The sequence below is a fragment of the Bombina bombina genome, chromosome 1 (assembly GCF_027579735.1).
Source record: "Bombina bombina isolate aBomBom1 chromosome 1, aBomBom1.pri, whole genome shotgun sequence".
NCBI classification, from domain to species: domain Eukaryota; kingdom Metazoa; phylum Chordata; class Amphibia; order Anura; family Bombinatoridae; genus Bombina; species Bombina bombina.
In genome coordinates this window covers 300,156,272-300,180,492 of record NC_069499.1, presented here as the reverse complement: position 1 = coordinate 300,180,492, position 24,221 = coordinate 300,156,272, and the positions used below count along the sequence as shown (strand labels likewise).

Here is a 24,221-nt window from a genome sequence, read left to right as displayed (position 1 = left end):
AGAATCACGGCTCATTCCACTAGGGCTGTGGCTTCCACATGGGCCTTCAAGAACGAGGCTTCTGTTGATCAGATATGTAGGGCAGCGACTTGGTCTTCACTGCACACTTTTACCAAATTTTACAAGTTTGATACTTTTGCTTCTTCTGAGGCTATTTTTGGGAGAAAGGTTTTGCAAGCCGTGGTGCCTTCCATTTAGGTGACCTGATTTGCTCCCTCCCTTCATCCGTGTCCTAAAGCTTTGGTATTGGTTCCCACAAGTAAGGATGACGCCGTGGACCGGACACACCTATGTTGGAGAAAACAGAATTTATGTTTACCTGATAAATTACTTTCTCCAACGGTGTGTCCGGTCCACGGCCCGCCCTGGTTTTTTTAATCAGGTCTGATAATTTATTTTCTTTAACTACAGTCACCACGGTACCATATGGTTTCTCCTATGCAAATATTCCTCCTTAACGTCGGTCGAATGACGGAGCCTAGGAGGGATCATGTGACCAGCTTTGCTGGGCTCTTTGCCATTTCCTGTTGGGGAAGAGAATATCCCACAAGTAAGGATGACGCCGTGGACCGGACACACCGTTGGAGAAAGTAATTTATCAGGTAAACATAAATTCTGTTTTAACTGTGTTTTACAAATGTTTTATAGTCTTTATTGGTTGTCATAGTTTGATCTGTTAATGCTTTATAAATTTATCATTTTAATAACAATACAGGTGGCCCTCGGTTTACGCCGTTGTGACTGCTATTGAAAAGCTTTTGGAAATCAATGCACTAATTAAAATAGCCAGTAGGTGGAGCTGTCCGCTTGTTTTGCAGCAAAGTTATGCAACTTAACAGCCTTAAATTGATCTGTGTACATAGATCAGACCAGATCTATCAAGCAAAATTTAGTAGGCACTTCCCTATTATCTTCCTGTCCAGCAGCTTCAGGTGAGGGTGCCTAACTGCTTATTAATCACTGCAGATTGAAATGCATAGAATAGGTGCAAACCCAATATTATCTAACATGCTAACAATGCAGAGAACTGATTGCAGAAAAATGCAAGTAAAAAAACGTTTTTGTTCATTAAGCTTAGTTTGATGATGATGCAATCTGTTGTGTAATTATTTTATTAGGTGATGTTTAGCAAATGTTTTTGTTCATTAAATTTAGTTTGATGATGATACAATCTATATTATTAGGTTTATAATGCTGTTTAGCATTTAAAGTCTTCATTTCAAAGCTTTAAAAATAATGTATTAGGTGTTACTTATGACACATTTGAGAGGGGCCTGGAACCTAACCCCCTCACTTCCCATTGACTTACATTATAAACTGGGTTTCAATTTACAACGGTTTCAATTTACAACCATTCCTCCTGGAACCTAACCCCGGCGTAAACTGAGGGCTACCTGTAATGGTTTTTAGGAAGAAAGTTGCTCATAGGAATCATTTCTAAACAGATAGAAAGATGGGAGTATTTTGTTTTCCATTCGAGGTTAGAAGAACTCTTCCAGATAACCTGGCATTCTTTGAGTTAAATATTTATTTAATGTTTCTGAGCTGTTTACTTAACTTTGTTATATTTATTTTTTATTGTGTTCCAGTGATTCCCTTAGCATTGTTTGCAATGTCCATGATTTTCTTTGCATCAGTGATTCGTGTGAGAGATGGACTTCCGCTTTCAGCCTCAACTGATCATGAGCAAAATATGTCTGTGCAAGAAACCAAGAAACACCTGAAAGCTATTTCCCGAAAGCTGGAGCAGCTACCAGACCGATGTATACTAAAGAGAGGCCCACACAATGTTAAGTATGTTCAACTGCTTTTCAGATGCTTACTTTGATCCTTATATCTGTGTACTAATTTATTAAATTATTATTCAGTAATGTAGTATTTGATTGCAAACCAAAGTGACACTGACACTTGATCTCTTGATGGATTCCAAAGACAGTTAGAGCTGGAAATATGTACAAGCTTTCGTAGGAAGCAGCTTTAAATGTATATTAAACAGTAAATGCATGCTCGACATAGTGATATATTCAGATTAGCCTTACAATAATATGTAGATGTATTCCTTTCATACAGGTGAGTCCATGATTCATTACTCCTGGGAATTACTCTTCCCTGCCACTAGGAGGAGCCAAATATTCCTAAACCCCAAGAGCTCTATAAAACCCTGCTCACTTCACTGGTAAATCAGTCTTGTCTTTGCCACTGCTGGAGGAAAGAATGAAGATGTGCATGCTTTTCTTCAGTGAGAGGGGTCTTCAGACTGAGGCCCATTTCCCTTCAGAGTGCTATGGTTATCAGAGGGTTGTATATAGAGTATGGGTAGTGACTTTTTTTTTTCTTCACATCATGGAAAATTAGTCTCAAGCCTTCCACAGCTGTCACAGAGACCTGGCCTTTGCCTCCTCCTTTTGGGTCATATATTTCTCCAACATTGGTGTGTCCGGTCCACGGCGTCATCCATTACTTGTGGGAAATATTCTCCCCCACAGGGAAAGGCAAGGAGAGCACACAGCAAGAGCTGTCCATATAGCTCCCCCTCTGGCTCCGCCCCCCAGTCATTCTCCTTGCCGCTCTGAACAAGTAGCATCTCCACGGGGATGGCGAGGAGTTTGTGGTGTTAGTTGTAGTTTTTTATTTCTTCTATCAAGAGTTTGTTATTTTAAAATAGTGCTGGCTTGTACTATTTACTCTACAACAGAAAAGTGATGAAGATTTCTGTTTAAGAGGGCTATGATTTTAGCACAAGTAACTAAAATCCATTACTGTTACCACGCAGGACTGTTGAAACTAGAGAACTTCAGTTGGGGGTAACAGCTTGCAGACTCATCTGCTTCAGGTATGACTAGTCTCCTTCTAACAACACAGGCTAATGCTAGATGACAGTCATTTTTCCCCTCAGGGAAAACGGTAAGCCATTTTTCTTTCACCTCAGCAAAAAAGATAACAGGCTTCCCCTTTTTGAATTTTATGCTGGTAGACACTGTTAGGGGCCAAATCGATTGGTTTTTATTGCAATATCATGGCATATGAAATGTTTTATGAGCTCATATACACTTGGGGACGTTTTTTATTGATCTGGCTTGTTTTAGACACCTAAATCTAGTCAGGAAGGCCCCTTCACTCTAGTGTACTGAGGGAGGAGGCCTCATTTTGGCACTTCAGCTGCGCAGTTGATTTTCAACAGTGCATGCAGTCTCATGTGAGAGGGTCCTGTGGCTCAGAAAGTGACTCCAGAAGGCTTATTTCTGTGGATGGTTGACCCCTAAGGAAGGTAAAAGCTACAGCAATGCTGTAGCAGGGATTGTGGTGTATAAAAACGGTTAAATCCAACAATTTGCTCCGGTTTGCTTGTTTTAAGAGCTAGAGTCTCCATATTTGCTGTGCAATACTTTATAAGCATTAAAAATCGGATATTGCCTTCATAGTTTTTTGAACATTCAGAAATAAAGTGTGTCATTTTATTATTTAAAGAGACAGTAACGTTTTTGTTTAAAATCTTTTTTATTGCATTGTTTGCCTGCCTAAATCTGTTTAACATGTCTGGGCCATCAGATAACCTATGTTCTGTGTGTGTAGAGACAAATGTGGTTCCCCCTTCGAGTGTTTGTGATGATTGTGCCATAGCGTCCAAACAAAATAAGGACAGCTCTGTTACATTTCATAATGTTCCCAAGATGATTTATCTAATGAAGGTAGTGGGGATAGTTCTACATCCTCTCCTTCTGTGTCTACACCAGCTTTGCCCGCGCAGGCGACACCTAGCGCGCCAGTGCTTATTTCTATGCAACAATTGACAGCAGTAGTGGATAATTCTATAGCAAATCTTTTATCCAAACTGCCAGCATTTCAGAGAAAGCGTGATTGTTCAGTTTTAAATACAGATAAAAAGGATGAACAATCAGACGCTGACGATGCCTTATCTATTTTACCCTCACATCAATCAGAATTGGCTGTGAGGGAAGGGCTGTCTGAGGGTGAAATTTCAGACTCAGGAAAAATTTCTCAACAGGCAGAACCTGATATAGTAGCATTTAAGTTTAAGCTAGAACATCTCCGCGCTTTGCTTAAGGAGGTATTAGCTACTCTGGATGACTGTGATTCTATGGTAGTACCAGAGAAGTTGTGCAAATTGGACAAATTTTTAGAGGTCCCAGTGCACGACGATGCTTTTCCTATACCCAAGAGGGTAGCGAGCATAGTGGATAAGGAGTGGGAGAAGCCAGGTGTACCCTTTGCCCCACCTCCTATATTTAAGAAAATGTTTCCCATAATAGACCCTAGAAGGGACGCATGGCAGACGGTCCCGAAGGTTGAGGGAGCTGTTTCAACACTAGCGAAGCGCACAACTATTCCTATAGAGGACAGCTGCGCTTTCAAAGATCCTATGGATAAAAAATTGGAAGGATTGCTTAAAAAGATTTTTGTTCAGCAAGGGTTCATCCTTCAACCAGCTACGTGTGTTATTACTGTCACTTCAGCGGCGTTCTTTTGGTTCGAGGAACTAGAAAGGTCGCTCCAGAAAGAGACTTCCTATGAAGAAGTCATGGACAGAATTCATGCATTAAAGTTAGCTAATTCCTTTATATTGGATGCCGCTTTTCAAATAACGAAATTGGCGGCGAAAAACTCAGGTTTTGCTATAGTAGCGCGGAGGGCGCTTTGGCTAAAATCCTGGTCGGCAGATATGTCGTCCAAGACTAAGTTACTTAATATTCCTTTCAAGGGTAAGACCCTTTTTGGGCCGGAATTGAAGGAAATTATTTCAGACATCACTGGGGGTAAGGGCCATGCCCTCCCACAGGCTAGGCCTTTTAAGGCTAAGAACAAGTCTAATTTTCGTTCCTTTCGCAATTTCAGGAACGGACCGGCTAATAACTCCACTGCTGCTAGACAAGAAGGTAACGCGGCCCAGCCCAAACCCGCTTGGAAGCCCATGCAAGGCTGGAATAAGGGTAAACAGACCAAGAAATCTGCTGCTGCTACCAAGACAGCATGAAGGGGTAGCCCCCGATCCGGGACCGGATCTGGTAGGGGGCAGACTATCTCTCTTCGCTCAGGCTTGGGCAAGAGATGTTCCGGATCCCTGGGCACTAGAGATAGTCTCCAAGGGATACCTACTAGACTTCAAGGGACTTCCTCCAAAGGGAAGATTCCACCTGTCTCGCTTATCTTCAGACCAGATAAAGAAACAGGCATTCTTACATTGTGTAAGAGACCTATCAAAGATGGGAGTGATAAACCCAGTCCCCTCCAGGGAACAAGGTCTAGGTTTGTGGTTCCCAAAAAAGAGGGAACTTTCAGGCCAATTCTGGATTTAAAGATATTAAACAAGTTCCTCAGAGTTCCATCCTTCAAAATGGAAACCATTCGGACAATCTTGCCGACAATCCAGCAGGGTCAATATTTGACTACCGTGGATCTAAAGGATGCATATCTGCATATCCCAATCCACAAAACTCATCATCAGTTCCTGAGGTTCGCTTTTCTGGACAAACATTACCAGTTCGTGGCTCTTCCATTCGGTTTAGCCACCGCTCCCAGAATTTTCACAAAGGTTCTAGGGTCCCTTCTAGCGGTCCTAAGGCCGAGGGGCATCGCTGTAGCACCTTATCTAGACGACATCCTAATCCAAGCGTCGTCTCTTTCCAAAGCAAGGGCCCACACGGACATTGTGTTGGCTTTTCTCAGATCTCATGGGTGGAAGGTGAACATAGAAAAGATTTCACTGTCACCGTCCACAAGGGTTCCTTTTCTGGGAACAATAATAGATTCTGTGGAAATGAAGATCTTCCTGACAGAAGTCAGAAAGTTAAAGCTTCTAAACGCTTGTCGAGTTCTTCATTCTATTCCTCAACCCTCCATAGCTCAGTGCATGGAAGTAATAGGACTAATGGTCGCAGCAATGGACGTGGTTCCTTTTGCTCGAATTCATCTAAGACCATTACAGCTGTGCATGCTCAATCAGTGGAATGGGGACTATACAGACTTGTCTCCCCAAATTCAAGTAGACCAGGTAACCAGGGACTCACTTCTCTGGTGGTTGATCCAGGATCACCTGTCTCAGGGAATGAGTTTCCGCAGACCGGAGTGGGTCATTGTCACGACCGACGCCAGCCTCTTGGGTTGGGGCGCGGTCTGGGACTCTCTGAAAGCTCAGGGTCTATGGTCTCGAGAAGAGTCTCTTCTCCCGATAAACATTTTGGAACTAAGATCAATATTCAATGCGCTCCTGGCTTGGCCTCAACTAGCGGAAGCCAGGTTCATAAGGTTTCAGTCAGACAACATAACGACTGTTGCGTACATCGATCATCAGGGGGGAACAAAGAGTTCCTTGGCGATGAGCGAGGTGTCCAAGATTATCAAATGGGCGGAGGATCACTCCTGCCATCTATCTGCAATTCACATCCCAGGAGTAGACAACTGGGAGGCGGACTATTTGAGTCGTCAGACTTTCCATCCAGGGGAGTGGGAACTCCACCCGGAGGTCTTTGCCCAGTTAACCCAATTATGGGGCATTCCAGACATGGATCTGATGGTGTCCCGTCAGAACTTCAAGATTCCTTGTTACGGGTCCAGATCCAGGGATCCCAAGGCGACTCTAGTGGATGCATTAGTGGCACCTTGGTCGTTCAACCTAGCGTATGTGTTTCCACCGTTTCCTCTCCTTCCCAGGCTCATAGCCAGGATCAAACAGGAGAAGGCCTCGGTGATTCTGGTAGCTCCTGCGTGGCCACGCAGGACTTGGTATGCAGACCTGGTGAATATGTCATCGGCTCCACCATGGAAGCTACCTTTGAGACAGGATCTTCTAGTACAAGGTCCATTCGAACATCCAAATCTAGTTTCTCTGCAGCTGACTGCTTGGAAATTGAACGCTTGATTTTATCCAAGCGTGGGTTTTCAAATTCTGTGATAGATACTCTGGTCCAAGCCAGAAAACCTGTGACTAGAAAGATTTACCATAAAATATGGAAAAAATATATCTGTTGGTGTGAATCCAAGGGATTCTCCTGGAGTAAGATTAAAATTCCAAAGATTCTCTCCTTTCTCCAAGAAGGTTTGGATAAAGGGTTGTCAGCGAGTTCTCTAAAGGGACAGATTTCTGCTTTATCTGTCTTGTTACACAAACGACTGGCAGCTGTGCCAGATGTACACGCTTTTGTTCAGGCTTTGGTCAGAATCAAGCCTGTTTACAGACCCATGACTCCTCCTTGGAGTCTAAATTTACTTCTTTCAGTTCTTCAAGGGGTTCCGTTTGAACCTTTACATTCCATAGATATTAAGTTACTATCTTGGAAAGTTCTGTTTTTGGTTGCTATTTCTTCTGCTAGAAGAGTTTCTGAATTATCTGCTTTGCAGTGTAATCCACCCTATCTGGTTTTCCATTCAGATAAGGTTGTTTTGCGTACTAAGCCTGGTTTTCTTCCAAAAGTTGTTTCCAACAAGAATATTAACCAGGAAATAGTTGTTCCTTCTCTGTGTCCGAATCCAGTTTCAAAGAAGGAACGTTTGTTACACAATTTAGATGTAGTTCGTGCTTTAAAGTTCTATTTAGAAGCAACAAAAGATTTTAGACAAACCTCATCTTTGTTTGTCGTTTACTCTGGTAAGAGGAGAGGTCAAAAAGCTACTGCTACCTCTCTTTCTTTCTGGCTGAAAAGCATTATCCGATTGGCTTATGAGACTGCCGGACGGCAGCCTCCTGAACGAATCACAGCTCACTCTACTAGGGCTGTGGCTTCCACATGGGCCTACAAGAACGAGGCTTCTGTTGATCAGATATGTAAGGCAGCGACTTGGTCTTCTCTGCACACTTTTGCCAAATTCTACAAATTTGATACTTATGCTTCTTCGGAGGCTATTTTTGGGAGAAAGGTTTTGCAAGCCGTGGTGCCTTCCATTTAGGTAACCTGATTTGCTCCCTCCCTTCATCCGTGTCCTAAAGCTTTGGTATTGGTTCCCACAAGTAATGGATGACGCCGTGGACCGGACACACCAATGTTGGAGAAAACAGAATTTATGCTTACCTGATAAATTACTTTCTCCAACGGTGTGTCCGGTCCACGGCCCGCCCTGGTTTTCCTAATCAGGTTGAAATTTTTTTTCTTTATACACTACAGTCACCACGGCACCCTATAGTTTCTCCTTTTTCTCCTAACCGTCGGTCGAATGACTGGGGGGCGGAGCCAGAGGGGGAGCTATATGGACAGCTCTTGCTGTGTGCTCTCCTTGCCTTTCCCTGTGGGGGAGAATATTTCCCACAAGTAATGGATGACGCCGTGGACCGGACACACCGTTGGAGAAAGTAATTTATCAGGTAAGCATAAATTCTGTTTTTTTATTATTATTTTTTTTATTATTATTATTTTTAAATGTATATAGCTTTGGGACAGAATATTTATTTTAATGTGTTATTGCCCTTTAAAGTTTTGTCGCACATTAACATTTTAACTTTTTCCCTTCGCATTGGCCTTCGGGTCTGCACGCGTTGGGTTAATGCATGTAAACACTCAGGATTGCATAAGTCCAGGTTTTTCATGCGCATAGGACACTCTTGTTTGTTACACGTTGGCTTTCAAGTCTGGACAGCACAGGCATCTCAAGATAGACCATGTCGGGTTTTCGCACGCATGTTATTTTTTGGCATACTGTTTATCCGACATTGGTTAAAGGTATATTAAACACCAGAATTTTTGTTGTTTTAAAAGATAGATAATCCCTTAGTTACCCATTCCCCAGTTTTGCATAACCAACACAGTTATAATAATACACGTTTTACCTCTGTAATTACCTTGTATCTAAGCCTCTGCAGACTGCCCCCTTATTTCAGTTCTTTTTACAGACTTGCATTTTAGCCATTCAGTACTCCTCTGTAAATTGATGTGCATGAGCTCAATGTTATCTATATGAAACACATGAACTAACGCCCTCTAGTGGTGAAAAACTGTCAAAATGCATTTACATTAGAGGTGGCCATCAAGGTCTAAGAAATTAGCATATGAACCTCCTAGATTTAGTTTTCAACTAAGAATACCAATATAATAAAGCAAAATTGGTGATAAAAGTAAATTGGAAAGTTGTTTAACATTACATGCCCTATTTGAATCATGAAAGTTTTTTTGGACTTGACTGTTGGTCAGATGTGTTGCTTCTGTATTATAATGCTTTATCCTGCATGTCAGATTAGCGTGCTTTGGCCTAGTAAGTTCCCCAGAGAAGCTTTTACAGCTGTTTGTTTTATGACTGCAGTAGTTACATGTAAATAATTTTAGTGTGAAAAAGTTAATGATTTTTGTTATGATCGCATTTGGCGGTAAAACAGTGGCATGAAATATACCAAAATGGTCCAAGATCAATACCTTGGGTTGCCTACTAAAAAATGTATAGTTTTCATAGGTAAATATAAAAAACAAGGCTCTATTTCTTTTTAAATGGAGTGATAGGAAAACTGCTAAAAATTCTTAGGTACTTTGGGCAAGTTTTTCACAAAAATTACCACTCCTTAAGGTGTTAAAATCTCATACAATTTAATATCTCTTTAACTTTAACGTGTCTAGGGATTAATAAAATATTTCTTTCCTAAGATATGGTGAGTCCACGGAATCATCAATTACTGTTGGGAATATCACTCCTGGCCAGCAGGAGGAGGCAAAGAGCACCACAGCAAATCTGTTAAGTATCACTCCCCTTCCCACAATCCCCAGTCATTCTCTTTGCCTTCGTACAAGGAGGTGAAGATTTTGCAGGTAATTAGGCTGTGTGCCAAGTCATCTGGTTTCGCAGTGTTAGGCCGCAGAGCCTTGTGGCTGAAATCTTGGTCAGCAGATATCTCCTCTAAGGTCAAGCTTTTGTCTCTTCCTTATAAGGATAAGACATTGTTTCGGAACTCTCAGCTTTGCACTGCGATTCGCCTTATCTCATTTTTCATGCAGATAAGGCAGTTCTTCCTACCAAGTTTGGTTTTCTTCCTAAAGTTGTTTCAGATATAAATATTAATCAGGATATTGTGGTTCCTTCTCTCTGTCCTAATCCTTCTTCTCATAAGGAACGTTTGTTGCACAACCTAGATGTTGTGCGGGCTCTTAAATTCTTTTTTGCAGGCTACTAAGGACTTTCGTCACTCTTCTGCATTGTTTGTTTGCTTTTCTGGGAAACACAAAGGTCAGAAAGCTACTGCCACTTCTTTTTCTCTCTGGTTGAGAAGTATTATTCGTCTGGCATATGAGACTGCTGGACAGCAGCCTCCTGAGAGAATCACGGCTCATTCTACCAGGGCTGTTTCTTCGTCTTGGGCTTTCAAAAATTAGGCTTCTGTGGAACAGATTTGCAAGGCTGCAACTTGGTCTTCTTTGCATACTTTTTTCAAATTTTATTAATTTGATACTTTTGCCTCGGCTGCGGCTTCCTTTGGGAGAAAGGTTCTTCAAGCGGTGGTGCCTTCTGTTTAGGCGACCTGTCTTTTCCCTCCCTAATCATCGGTGTCCTCTGGCTTGGGTATTGATTCCCAACAGTAACTGATGATTCCGTGGACTCACCATATCTTAGGAAAGAAAACAAAATTTATACTTACCTGATAAATTTATTTATTTCCGGATATGGTCAGTCCATGGCCCCACCCTTTGTTTAAAGACTGTTTTTTTTACTAAACCTAAGGCACCTCTACATCTTGTGTTACTTCTTGTATCCTTTTCCTTCGGTCGAATGACTGGGGATTGTGGGAAGGGGAGTGATACTTAACACTTTGCTGTGGTGCTCTTTGCCTCCTCCTGCTGGCCAGGAGTGATATTCCCAACAGTAATGGATGATGATTCCGTGGACTCATCATATCCGGAAATAAATACATTTATCAGGTAAGCATAAATTTTATTTTTTTCAAATTTGGGAGTCACACAGATTAATAAAGATTCATACCAACCTAAAAATGTTAAAGGACCAGTCAACACGTTAGATTTGCATAATCAACAAATGCAAGATAACAAGACAATGCAATAGCACTTAGTCTGAACTTCAAATGAGTAGTAGCTTTTTTTATAACACATTTCAAAGTTATGTATATTTCCACTCCCCTTGTACCATGTGATAGCAATCAGCCAATCACAAATGCATATACGTATAGTCTGTGAATTCTTGCACATGCTCATTAGGATCTGGAGACTCAAAAATTGTAAATATAAAAGACTGCACATTTTTTTTAATGGAAGTAAATTGGAAAGTTGTTTAAAATTACATGCTGTATCTGAATGATGAAAATTTAATTTAACCTGAGTGTTAATATTTTTAAAAAAATCAAATAATCAGTAACCCCCATGGCAAAAAAATGTTTTCAGTATTTTAAGTAAATGTGTAATTACGTTTTTTTTTTTACATATAATTATAATCTCCAGTCAAAAAGATACCCACTGTCTATTATCGAGGTCAATGTGCAAGAGACTTTTCTAGGAACTCTAAGTCATGTTTTTCCTTATCAACATCTATAGAGATGGGATATCTTGATTGCTTAGATTATATACTAGGTAGAAATGGAAATTTCTGGATCTAAAGTAATTTAATCCTTTAGTTGACACTAGCAGGCACACAAAATGAACTCCAGGTCTTGGCTGCCAGTAATGCAAACACATCAGTGATTTAATATTATGATTGCCTGGAAACTTAATAAGAAGTATTTCCATCTTAATATGAGGAGAGTCCACGGCTTCATTCCTTACTTGTTGGAATACAGAACCTGGCCACCAGGAAGAGGCAAAGACACCCCAGCCAAAGGCTTAAATACCTCCCCCACTCCCCTCATCCCCCAGTCATTCTTTGCCTTTCATCACAGGAGGATGGTAGAGAAGTGTTGGAAGATTCAGAGTAGTCTCTTTTGGAGGGTATGAGACTGGAGTTTTAAGTAGTCTTGTCAGCCTCTCAGTGAGAGCATTGACGAATGTTAGGATCTGGAGATGCAGGGAGAGTTTTTCTGCGAAACCATACAGACTCATATTAACAACTCCTAAGCAATCAGTGTTGACGAGTTTCACTGCCTGCTTTTTTCACTCAAGTCCATGTCAGGTGCGATGCTACAAGACTGTCAAACTTGAGAGGCGGTGTGTCTGTTCCACGGCAAGGATTCCAGTAATATAGTTTAATTTAATCTCATATAATAACGTAAGAAGACAGGGTCACAGTGTGACTCCTTTATCTGTATGGAATCAAGGGTTAATATCTCCGGAAGGGGGTTATTGAACAGGGGGGATTTATACATGATTTGCTTTATTATATTTTATGCTGCGCCATGTGTGTGAGGCTCTGGCAGATGTGGGAACATTCAGGTTTTACTTTCGTTTTGGATAACTGTGCAGCCTGTTAGTTTGGCGCGCTTTTCTCCTTGCAGCAGGGGCGCTCCTGCACGGCACTCCATGTGACCGGGTGTGGCCTCATTAACTTCCTCTTTCCTGACCGTGCGGTTTACAGGAGATGAAGCGGTTTCTCTGTGGGGCCTGGGTCATAGGAGGTGGTGAGTGCCCCGGCCATTGGGGGTATAAAGGTGCCATTTACTTTTTCTATAGTCTATCTTAAAAGTGCAAGCTATGGAGGACTCTGATGCATTAGAGGGTACTCCCTCTTTACCCAAATCTAATACCTGTTTTTATTGTGTGGAGGTTACGGTATACCCGCCTGCTCAATTATGTTCCACATGCCTTGATAAAGTAGTTATATCTAAAAAGACCAAGATGTTTAGTACCACTGAGCCGTCCACCTCTGAGGGGTCTCCATACCGCGAGGTGCGTTCCCTGCAATCATCTCCTTTTACACATGCAACTCCCCATTTTACTACTAATCCTCCTTCGGGAGGAGCCCTCTTACCGCCAGACATTTTGGAACAGTTGCAAATGGCAGTGTCTGCGGCCTTTAGTGCATTACCTCGCCCTGCTAAGCGCAAGCGAAAGGTTAAATACTGCTATCCTTCCCAGAGGTCATCTACCAACTTGTTGGATTTATCTGATACTAGATTATCCGCTGATGAAGACGCCTCTGATACTTCAAAGGAGGTTCTTTCTGGGTCAGAATCATCTGCCTCTAAGCCTCCAGCTGTGGAGGAACCAAACTTTAGATTTAGGATAGAGCACTTACGTTTTCTGCTAAAGGAAGTGTTGGCTATGTTAAAGGTTCTGGAACCAAAGTTACCCGAGGAACCTTCTATTCTTAAGCTTGATAAGGTTTATGAGGACAGGGTGGTACCACAAACTTTCCCGGTTCCCGTAAAGATGGCAAATATTATGAAGAATGAATGGGAAAGACTTGGATCCTCTTTTTCTCCTTCTTCTTTCTTTAAGAAATGGTTCCCGGTTCCTGACTCCCAATTAGAGTTGTGGGGGTCTGTCCCTAAGGTGGATGGAGCTATTTCCACGCTTGCTAAGCGCACCACTATCACGCTTAAGAATAGTTCATCGTTTAAGGAGCCCATGCATAAGAAGCTAGAAACTCTGTTAAAAAATGTTTCAGCACACAGGATTTTTATTTCAGACTGCAGCGACGGTTGCTGCGCTGGCTGGAGCCGCTACCTATTGATCTGACTCTCTGTCGGAGATGATCGAGGTAAAAACTCCCCTCGATGAAATCCAGGAAAGAATTAAGGCCTTGAGGGTAGCTAATTCATTTATTTGTGATACAAAAATGCAGATTATTCGCTTGAATGCCAAGACATCAGGCTTTTCTGTCTAGCCCGTAGGGCTCTGTGGCTAAAGTCTTGGTCTGCTGACATGACTTCAAAATCTAGATTGCTTTCCCTTCCATTTAAGGGGAAGGTTCTTTTTGGTCCAGGACTGGACTCTATCATATCCACGGTCACTGGGGGGCAAGGGTGCCTTTTTACCGCAGGATAAGAAGAATAAATCTAAAGGACAGGGTCCTAATTTTCATCCCTTTCATTAAGATACATCCCAACACCAGCAGCCCTCCGCGAAGCCTGATCAGTCCAAGGAAACTTGGAAACCATCTCAATCTTGGAATAAATCCAAGCAGAAAAAGAAGCCCGCCGAGACAAAATTGGAATGAAGGGGCGGCCCCCGATCTGTCGCTAGAGCGTGTTGGGGGTGGACTATCTCTCTTTGTGGAGGCTTGGCTAGGAGAGGTGCAAGACCCTTGGGTTCTGGAGGTCATTGCTCAGGGTTACAGGATAGGTTTCAAATCTCATCCACCCAGGGGCAGATTCCTCTTATCAAACCTGTCTTCAAGACCAGAAAAACAAGATAGTTTTCTAGGGTGCGTGAGGGATCTCTCCTCCCTAGGAGTAATTGTGCCAGTACCTCTAGCAGAGAGAGGTATGGGATACTTCTCAAACCTTTTTGTGGTCCCAAAGAAGGAGGGTACGTTTGGCCCAATTCTAGACCTAAAGTGCTTAAACAAGTTTCTGTCTGTGCCATCGCTCAAGATGGAGACAATAAGGTCTATTCTGCATTTGGTTCAAGAGGGACAGTTCTTGACTACGATAGACTTGATGGATGCTTACCTTCATGTGCCAATACACAAGGATCACTTCAAGTTCTTAAGATTCGCTTTTCTGGACCAGCGCTTCCAGTTTGTAGCTCTTCCTTTTTTTCTGGCTACTGCTCCAAGAGTCTTTATGAAGGTTCTGGGGGGTCTGCTCGCGGTGGCGAGATCCAGAGGTATTGCAGTAGCGCCTTATTTGGACGACATCCTGGTCCAGGCTCCATCCTGCCGGCTGGCAGAAGACCATTCGAGAGCTCCTCCTCTTCTTCTTCAATCTCATGGGTGGAACATAAACTTAGGAAAGAGTTTTCTGGTTCCCAGTACCAGAGTGGAATTCCTGGGCACGATAATAGATTCCATATCCATGAAGATATTTCTTACAGACCAGAGACGTTGCTAAATGACTTCCAATTGTCTTGCCTTCCAGACCTCCTTGAGGCCATCCGTGGCCCGGTGTATGGAGGTGATTGGGCTCATGGTGTCCAGCATAGATATCATTCCATTCGCCAGGTTCCATCTCAGACCTCTTCAGTTGTGCATGCTGAGGCAATGGAACGGTGATCACTCGGATCTATCCCAACAGATTTCTCTGGACAACTGGTCGAGAGAATCGCTCTCTTGGTGGCTCTGTCCAGATCGCCTGTCCCAGGGGACATCCTTCTTGAGGCCATCCTGGGAGATTGTGACTATGGACGCAAGTCTTATCAGGATAGGGAGCTGTTTGGGGTGCCAGGAAGGCACAGGGCCGGTGAACTTGAGAGGAATCTCTTCTCTCAGTTACCATTTTGGAACTTCGAGCTATCTTCAATGCTCTGAAGGCTTGACCTATTCTGGGTTTGTCCCAGTTTATTAGATTTCAATCAGACAACATTACCTCTGTGACTTACATCAACCATCAGAGGGGAACGAGAAGCTCCCTAGCCATGAGGGAAGTCTCTCGGATTCTGGAGTGGGCAGAGGCACACAACTGCTCGCTGTCAGCAATCCACATTCCGGGTGTGGACAACTGGGAATCAGACTTTCTCAGCAGACAATCGTTTCGTCCGGGGGAATGGGCTCTCCATCCCGAGGTGTTTGCAGAGATTTGCAACAGATGGGGGAGACCGGAGATAGATCTTATGGCATCCAGACTCAATACCAAGCTACCCAGATACGGGTTGCGGTCCAGGGATCCCCCGGCAGAGCTGATAGATGCCTTAGCAGTGCCCTGGGGGTTCAACCTAGTTTTCATTTTTCCACCGTTACCACTCTACCTCAGGCAGTGGCCCCACATCAAGCAGGAGCAAGCCTCGACTATTCTAATTGCTCCATTGTGGCCGCGAAGGATGTGGTTTGCGAACCTGGTGGGGATGTCATCATCTCCTCCGTGAAGGTTCCCTTGTTGCAGAGATCTGCTAGAACAGGGTCCCTTTATTCATCAAAATCTAGACGCTCTGAGGCTGACTGTGTGGAGATTGAACACTTAGTCCTAGCCAAGAGAGGGTTTTCTGAGAGAGTGATTGATACTCTCATTCAAGCTAGAAAGCCGGTCACCCGTTGCATCTATCATAAGGTATGGAGGACCTACATGGATTCCCCTGGCATAAGGTCAGGGTGTCCAGGATTCTTTCCTTTCTCCAAGATAGTTTGGAGAAGGAACTTGCCGCTAGTTCCTTAAAGGGATAGATTTAGTCTCTTTCTGTGTTATTACACAAGAGGCTAGCTGAGCTTTCTAATATTCAGTCTTTTGTTCAGGCTCTGTCTAGAATCAGGCCTGTGTTTAGACATTCCGCTCCTCCTTGGAGATTAAATTTGATTCTTAAGGTTTTGCAGATGGCTCGGTTTAAGCCCATGCATTCGGTGGACATTAAATTGCTGTCTTGGAAGGTTCTTTTTCTACTGGCTATTGCTTCAGCACGCAGAGTCTCTGAGATGGCAGCCTTGCAGTGTGAGCCTCCTTACCTAGTTTTTCATGCTGATAAGGCTGTTCTCCGCACTGGGTTGGGTTTTCTCCCTAAGGTTGTGTCTGATCGCAACATCAATCAGGAGATTGTGGTTCCTTCCTTGTGTCCTAATCCTTCTTCTTTGAAGGAACGATTACTTCATAATTTGGATGTGGTTCGGACTTTGAAGTGCTATCTTCAGGCTACAAAGGATTTTAGACAGACTTCGGCATTGTTTGTTGTCTATTCTGGGAAGCGCAGAGGGCAGAAGGCTTCTTCCACTTCCCTATCTTTTTGGTTGAGGAGCATTATTCGCTTAGCATATGAAACAGCTGGACATAAGCCTACTCAGAGGATTACGGCTCATTCATAGAGCTGTGGCTTCATCTTGGGCCTTTAAGAATGAGGCATCTATGGAGCAGATTTGTAGGGCAGCTACCTGGTCCTCCTTACATGCTTTTTCAAAGTTTTACATATTTGACACTTTTGCTTCGTCTGAAGCAGCTTTTGGGAGAAAGGTTTTGCAGGCCGTGGTGCCCTCAAAATAGGGTCTGCCTCCTTTTTTTTTTTTTTTTTTTTTACCCTCCCGTTTTCATTCAGTGTCCTCTAAAGCTTGGGTATATGTTTCCCACAAATAAGGAATGAAGCCATGGACTCACCTCATATTAAGATGGAAAAAATAAATTATGCTTACCAGATAATTTCCTTTCCATCTGTATAGGAGAGTCCATGGGCCCTGCCCTTTTTCTCAGTTAGGCAGACCTAAATTTTGTTTTGTTCTTCTGGCACCATTTATACTCTGATATTTATCGTACTGTTCCTCGTTCCCTCGGCAGAATGACTGGGAGATGAGGGGAGTGTGAGAGGTATTTAAGCCTTTGGCTGGGGTGTCTTGACCTTTTCCTGGTGGCCAGGTTCTGTATTCCACAAGTAAGGAATGAAGCTGTGGACTCTCCTCATATAGATGTAAAGGAAATGATCTGGTAAGCATAATTTATGTTTTTGTAAGTTCTTTATAGATACAATTCAAATGTGTTTATAAACGATGTATGGCCACATGATCTTCACTACAGATATGTCCAGTTTAACCTCTGAATCAAAAATTAAAAGAAAACAAAATGTACTAACTGCCTTGCATGGTGCAATCTAGCAGAAGGGTGCATTATCCCTGTGCTATTTGCACCATAGGCACTTTTGAAGTTTTCCATTTTATAGTGTCATAGTCTGTTTTTTATTGTCCATTTAGGTTTGGGACATAAAACCAAACATTTTTCTTTAAGGATTCAGATAGAGCATGCTATTATTCAATTTTCTTTGTTTGCTTGTTATCCTTTCTTGAAAAACAGGTAAGTTCAGGAGCGTGTACATTTTTGCAACACTATATGGCAGCAGTTTTGCAACAATGTTATACATTAGCAAGAGCACTAGATAACAGCACTATTTCCTGTCATGTAGTGTTACAGACATGTGCATGTTACCTATCTAGATATCTATTCAACAAAGAATAACATGTGAACAAAGCAAATTTGATAATAGAAGTACGTTGGAAACTTTTTTTTTTTAAATTATATTCTCTATGTGAATCATAAAAGAATTGTGTTTTATGGCCCTTTTAATTTTTACAAATCATGCTTTATAGTAGTTTAGTTTAGCTTTTTATCCATGTAAAAAAAATTCTAGGCCCCTTTCAAGTCTAAATTAATCTACTTTTAAGGGCCACATAAGCAAAGTAGACATTTTTTTTTAACATCATGTGGTCAGTCAATCTTACTATGTGTTAGTCTGGCTAGGGCATGTCAGTGCCTAATACTGCAAAAGTCTGATCTTAAAAGTGGCTACTGCATATGTTGTCGAATCAGATTAGCTTATTAGCTTTCAAATTCAATAAAAAAACCTCATTTCTCCAACATTGGTGTGTCCGGTCCACGGCGTCATCCTTACTTGTGGGAATATCTCTTCCCCAACAGGAAATGGCAAAGAGTCCCAGCAAAGCTGGCCATATAGTCCCTCCTAGGCTCCGCCCACCCCAGTCATTCTCTTTGCCGTTGCACAGGCAACATCTCCACGGAGATGGTTAAGAGTATGTGGTGTTCTACTATCAAGAGTTTGTTATCTTAAAATAGTGCTGGTATGTACTATTTACTCTGAAACAGAAAAAGATAAAGATTTCTGTTTGTGAGAGGTAGATGATTTTAGCAGACAGTAACTAAAATCGATTGCTGTTTCCACATAGGACTGTTGAGATGAAGTAACTTCAGTTGGGGGAAACAGTTAGCAGACTTTTCTGCTTAAGGTATGACTAGCCATATTTCTAACAAGACTGTGTAATGCTGGAAGGCTGTCATTTCCCCTCATGGGGACCGGTAAGCCATTTTCTTAGTCTCAAACAGAATAAAGGGCTTAATATGGGCTATAAAACTGGTAGACACTTTTATGGGCTAAATCGATTGCTTTATTTGGACATTTTATACATGTTTATGCTGATAATTCACACTTATAAACTTGGGGAACGTTTTTTTAACGTCAGGCACTATGTTAGACACCTTTTCCAGTCAGGAAGGGCCTTCCCAGTTGTAGGCTGAGCCTCATTTTCGCGCCATTACTGCGCAGTTGTTTTTGAGAGCAAGACATGCAGATGCATGTGTGAGGACCTGGGCTTGGTAAAGTCACAGCAAAGGGACTGTATAGGGGTTAAATCTGTAACCGGCTCCGGTTTCGTTATTTTAAGGGTTAAAGCTCTGAAAATTGGTGTGCAATGCTTTTAATGCTTTAAGACACTGTGGTGAAAATTTGGTAAATTTTGAACAATTCCTTCATATTTTTTCACATATTCAGTAATAAAGTGTGCTCTGTATAAAATTTAAAGAGACAGTAACGGTTTTGTTTTAAAACGTTTTTTGTGCTTTATTGACAAGTTTAAGCCTGTTTAACATGTCTGTGCCTTCAGATAAGCTATGTTCTATATGTATGAAAGTCAATGTGTCTCCCCCTTCAAAATTGTGTGATAATTGTGCCATAGCGTCCAAACAATGTAAGGACAATACTGTCACAGATAATGAAGTTGCCCAAGATGATTCATCAGATGAAGGGAGTAGACATGGTTCTACATCATCTCCTTCTGTGTCTATACCAGTTTTGCCCACGCAGGAGGCCCCTAGTACTTCTAGCGCGCCAATGCTTATTACTATGCAACAATTGACGGCTGTAATGGATAACTCCATAGCAAATATTTTATCCAAAATGCCTGCATATCAGAGAAAGCGTGATTGCTCTGTTTTAAACACTGAAGAGCAGGAGGGCGCTGATGATAATTGTTCTGTCATACCCTCACACCAATCTGAAGGGGCCATGAGGGAGGTTTTGTCAGATGGGGAAATTTCAGATTCAGGAAAAATTTCTCAACAGGCTGAACCTGATGTTGTGACATTTAAATTTAAATTAGAACATCTCCGTGTTATCTACTCTGGATGATTGTGACAACTTGGTCATTCCAGAAAAATTATGCAAGATGGACAAGTTCCTAGAGGTTCCGGTGCACCCCGACGCTTTTCCTATACCCAAGCGGGTGGCGGACATAGTGAATAAGGAGTGGGAGAAGCCCGGCATACCTTTTGTTCCCCCTCCTATATTTAAGAAATTATTTCCTATGGTCGACCCCAGAAAGGACTTATGGCAGACAGTCCCTAAGGTCGAGGGGGCAGTTTCTACTCTAAACAAGCGCACTACTATTCCTATCGAGGATAGTTGTGCTTTCAAAGATCCTATGGATAAAAAATTGGAGGGTTTGCTTAAAAAGATTTTTGTACAGCAAGGTTACCTTCTACAACCCATTTCGTGCATTGTTCCTGTCACTACAGCAGCGTGGTTCTGGTTCGAGGAACTAGAAAAGTCGCTCAGTAGAGAGACTCCATATGAGGAGGTTATGGACAGAGTTCACGCACTTAAGTTGGCTAACTCTTTTATTTTAGATGCCGCTTTGCAATTAGCTAGATTAGCGGCAAAAAATTCAGGGTTTGCAATTGTGGCGCGCAGAGCGCTTTGGCTAAAGTCTTGGTCAGCGGATGTATCATCCAAGACAAAATTGCTTAACATCCCCTTCAAGGGTAAAACTCTCTTTGGACCAGAATTGAAAGAGATTATCTCAGACATCACTGGGGCAAAGGGCCACGCCCTCCCACAAGATAGGCCTTTCAAGGCCAAGAATAAGTCTAATTTTCGTTCCTTTCGTAATTTCAGGAACGGACCGGCCTTTAATTCTGCATCTTCTAAGCAAGAGGGTAATGCCTCACAGTCCAAATCAGCCTGCAAACCGATGCAAGGCTGGAACAAGGGTAAGCAGGCCAAGAAGCCTGCTACCGCTAACAAAACAGCATGAAGGAGTAGCCCCCGATCCGGGACTCTCTCTCTTTGCTCAGGCTTGGGCAAGAGATGTTTAGGATCCCTGGATGCTAGAAATAGTTTCTCAGGGTTATCTTCTGGAATTCAAGGAACTACCCCCAAGGGGAAGGTTCCACATGTCTCACTTATCCTCAAACCAAATAAAGAGACAGGCGTTCTTACATTGTGTAGAAGACCTGTTAAAGATGGGAGTGATACACCCAGTTCCAATGACAGAACAAGGAATGGGATTTTATTCAAATCTGTTCGTAGTTCCCAAAAAAGAGGGAACCTTCAGACCAATTCTGGATTTAAAGATCCTAAACAAATTTCTCAGGGTACCATCGTTCAAAATGGAAACCATTCGAACGATTCTACCCACTATCCAGGAAGGTCAATTTATGACTACCGTGGATCTAAAGGATGCGTACCTACATATTCCTATCCACAAAGAACATCATCAGTTCCTAAGGTTCGCCTTTCTGGACAAACATTACCAGTTTGTGGCCCTCCCATTCGGATTAGCCACTGCTCCAAGGATTTTCACAAAGGTACTCGGGTCCCTTCTAGCGGTTCTAAGATCGAGGGGCATTGCAGTAGTACCATACTTGGACGACATTCTAATACAAGCGTCGTCCCTTTCAAAAGCAAAGGCTCATACAGACATCGTTCTGGCCTTTCTCAGATCTCACGGATGGAAGGTGAACATAGAAAAAAGTTCTCTATCTCCGTCAACAAGAGTCCCCTTCTTGGGAACAATAATAGATTCCTTAGAAATGAGGATTTTTCTGACAGATGTCAGAAAGTCAAAACTTCTAAGCGCTTGTCAAGTTCTTCATTCTGTTCCACGTCCTTCCATAGCTCAGTGCATGGAAGTAGTAGGGTTGAATGTTGCAGCAATGGACATAGTTCCTTTTGCGCGAATTCATCTAAGACCATTACAACTGTGCATGCTGAAACAGTGGAATGGGGACTATACAGACTTGTCTCCAGTGATTCAAGTAAATCAGAAGACCAGAGATTCACTCCGTTGGTGGCTAACCCTGGGCCACCTATCCCAGGGAATGAGCTTCCGCAGACCAGAGTGGGTCATTGTCACGACCGACGCCAGTCTAGTGGGCTGGGGCGCGGTCTGGGAATCCCTGAAAGCTCAGGGACTATGGTCTCGGGAAGAGTCTCTTCTCCCGATAAACATTCTGGAACTAAGAGCGATATTCAATGCTCTCAGGGCTTGGCCTCAGCTTGCAAAGGCCAGATTCATAAGATTCCAATCAGACAACATGACGACTGTTGCGTATATCAATCATCAGGGGGTAACAAGGAGTTCCCTGGCGATGAAAGAAGTGACCAAAATAATACAATGGGCGGAGGATCACTCCTGCCATCTATCTGCGATCCACATCCCAGGTGTGGAAAACTGGGAAGCGGATTATCTGAGTCGTCAGACATTCCATCCAGGGGAGTGGGAACTCCACCCGGAGATCTTTGCCCAGTTGACTCAATTATGGGGCATTCCAGACATGGATCTGATGGCGTCTCGTCAGAACTTCAAGGTTCCTTGCTACGGGTCCAGATCCAGGGATCCCAAGGCGACTCTAGTGGATGCACTAGTCGCACCTTGGACCTTCAACCTAGCTTATGTGTTTCCACCGTTTCCTCTCATTCCCAGGCTGGTAGCCAGGATCAAACAGGAGAGGGCCTCGGTGATCTTGATAGCTCCTGCGTGGCCACGCAGGACTTGGTATGCAGATCTGGTGAATATGTCATCGGTTCCACCATGGAAGCTACCTTTGAGACAGGACCTTCTTGTTCAGGGTCCATTCGAACATCCAAATCTGGTCTCCCTGCAGCTGACGGCTTGGAGATTGAACGCTTGATTCTATCAAAGCGTGGGTTTTCAGATTCTGTGATAGATACTCTGGTTCAGGCCAGAAAACCGGTAACTAGAAAGATTTACCATAAAATATGGAAAAGATATATCTGCTGGTGTGAATCCAAGGGATTCCCATGGAATAAGATAAAAATTCCTAAGATTCTTTCCTTTCTGCAAGAAGGTTTGGATAAAGGATTATCTGCGAGTTCTCTAAAGAGACAGATTTCTGCTTTATCTGTCTTACTACACAAACGACTGGCAGCTGTGCCAGATGTTCAAGCATTTGTTCAGGCTCTGGTTAGGATCAAGCCTGTTTACAGACCTTTGACTCCTCCCTGGAGTTTAAATCTAGTTCTTTCAGTTCTTCAAGGGGTTCCGTTTGAACCTCTACATTCCATAGATATTAAGTTGTTATCTTGGAAAGTTTTGTTTTTGATTGCTATTTCTTTTGCTAGAAGAGTTTCAGAGTTATCTGCTCTGCAGTGTTCTCCGCCCTATCTGGTGTTCCATGCAGATAAGGTGGTTTTGCGTACTAAGCCTGGTTTTCTTCCAAAGGTTGTTTCTAACAAAAATATTAACCAGGAGATAGTTGTACCTTCTTTGTGTCCGAATCCAGTGTCAAAGAAGGAACGTTTGTTACACAATTTGGACGTAGTCCGTGCTCTAAAATTCTATTTAGAAGCTACAAAAGATTTCAGACAAACATCTTCTCTGTTTGTCGTCTATTCTGGTAAAAGGAGAGGTCAAAAAGCGACCTCTACCTCTCTTTCCTTTTGGCTTAAAAGCATCATCCGATTGGCTTACGAGACTGCCGGACGGCAGCCTCCTGAAAGAATCACAGCTCACTCCACTAGGGCTGTGGCTTCCACATGGGCCTTCAAGAACGAGGCTTCTGTTGATCAGATATGTAAGGCAGCGACTTGGTCTTCACTGCACACTTTTGCCAAATTTTACAAATTTGATACTTTTGCTTCTTCGGAGGCTATTTTTGGGACAAAGGTTTTGCAAGCCGTGGTGCCTTCCGTTTAGGTAACCTGATTTGCTCCCTCCCTTCATCCGTGTCCTAAAGCTTTGGTATTGGTTCCCACAAGTAAGGATGACGCCGAGGACCGGACACACCAATGTTGGAGAAAACAGAATTTATGCTTACCTGATAAATTACTTTCTCCAACGGTGTGTCCGGTCCACGGCCCGCCCTGGTTTTTTAATCAGGTCTGATGAATTATTTTCTCTAACTACAGTCACCACGGTACCATATGGTTTCTCCTATTTTTTCCTCCTGTCCGTCGGTCGAATGACTGGGGTGGGCGGAGCCTAGGAGGGACTATATGGCCAGCTTTGCTGGGACTCTTTGCCATTTCCTGTTGGGGAAGAGATATTCCCACAAGTAAGGATGACGCCGTGGACCGGACACACCGTTGGAGAAAGTAATTTATCAGGTAAGCATAAATTCTGTTATTTATGGAATGAAAAATATTATTTCTTTCATACAGGTGGTGAGAGTCCTTGATCCATTACTCCTGGGATTTACTCTTCCTTACCACTAGGAGGAGGCAAATATTTCCAAACCCCAAAATCTGTAT

General features: G+C 42.8%; 1 protein-coding gene across 2 annotated transcripts in view; it reads left to right on the top strand.

Annotated features, from left to right (window-relative positions):
• SEC22A (SEC22 homolog A, vesicle trafficking protein) overlaps positions 1-24,221 on the top strand; it is a 189,790-nt gene that overhangs the window by 87,278 nt on the left and 78,291 nt on the right. For both annotated transcript variants that reach the window (XM_053698069.1, XM_053698068.1), the window contains one exon: positions 1,590-1,794. In XM_053698069.1, the coding sequence (XP_053554044.1) occupies positions 1,613-1,794 (182 nt within the window). In that variant the 5' untranslated portion in view covers positions 1,590-1,612. The remainder of the gene's footprint in view (positions 1-1,589; positions 1,795-24,221) is intronic.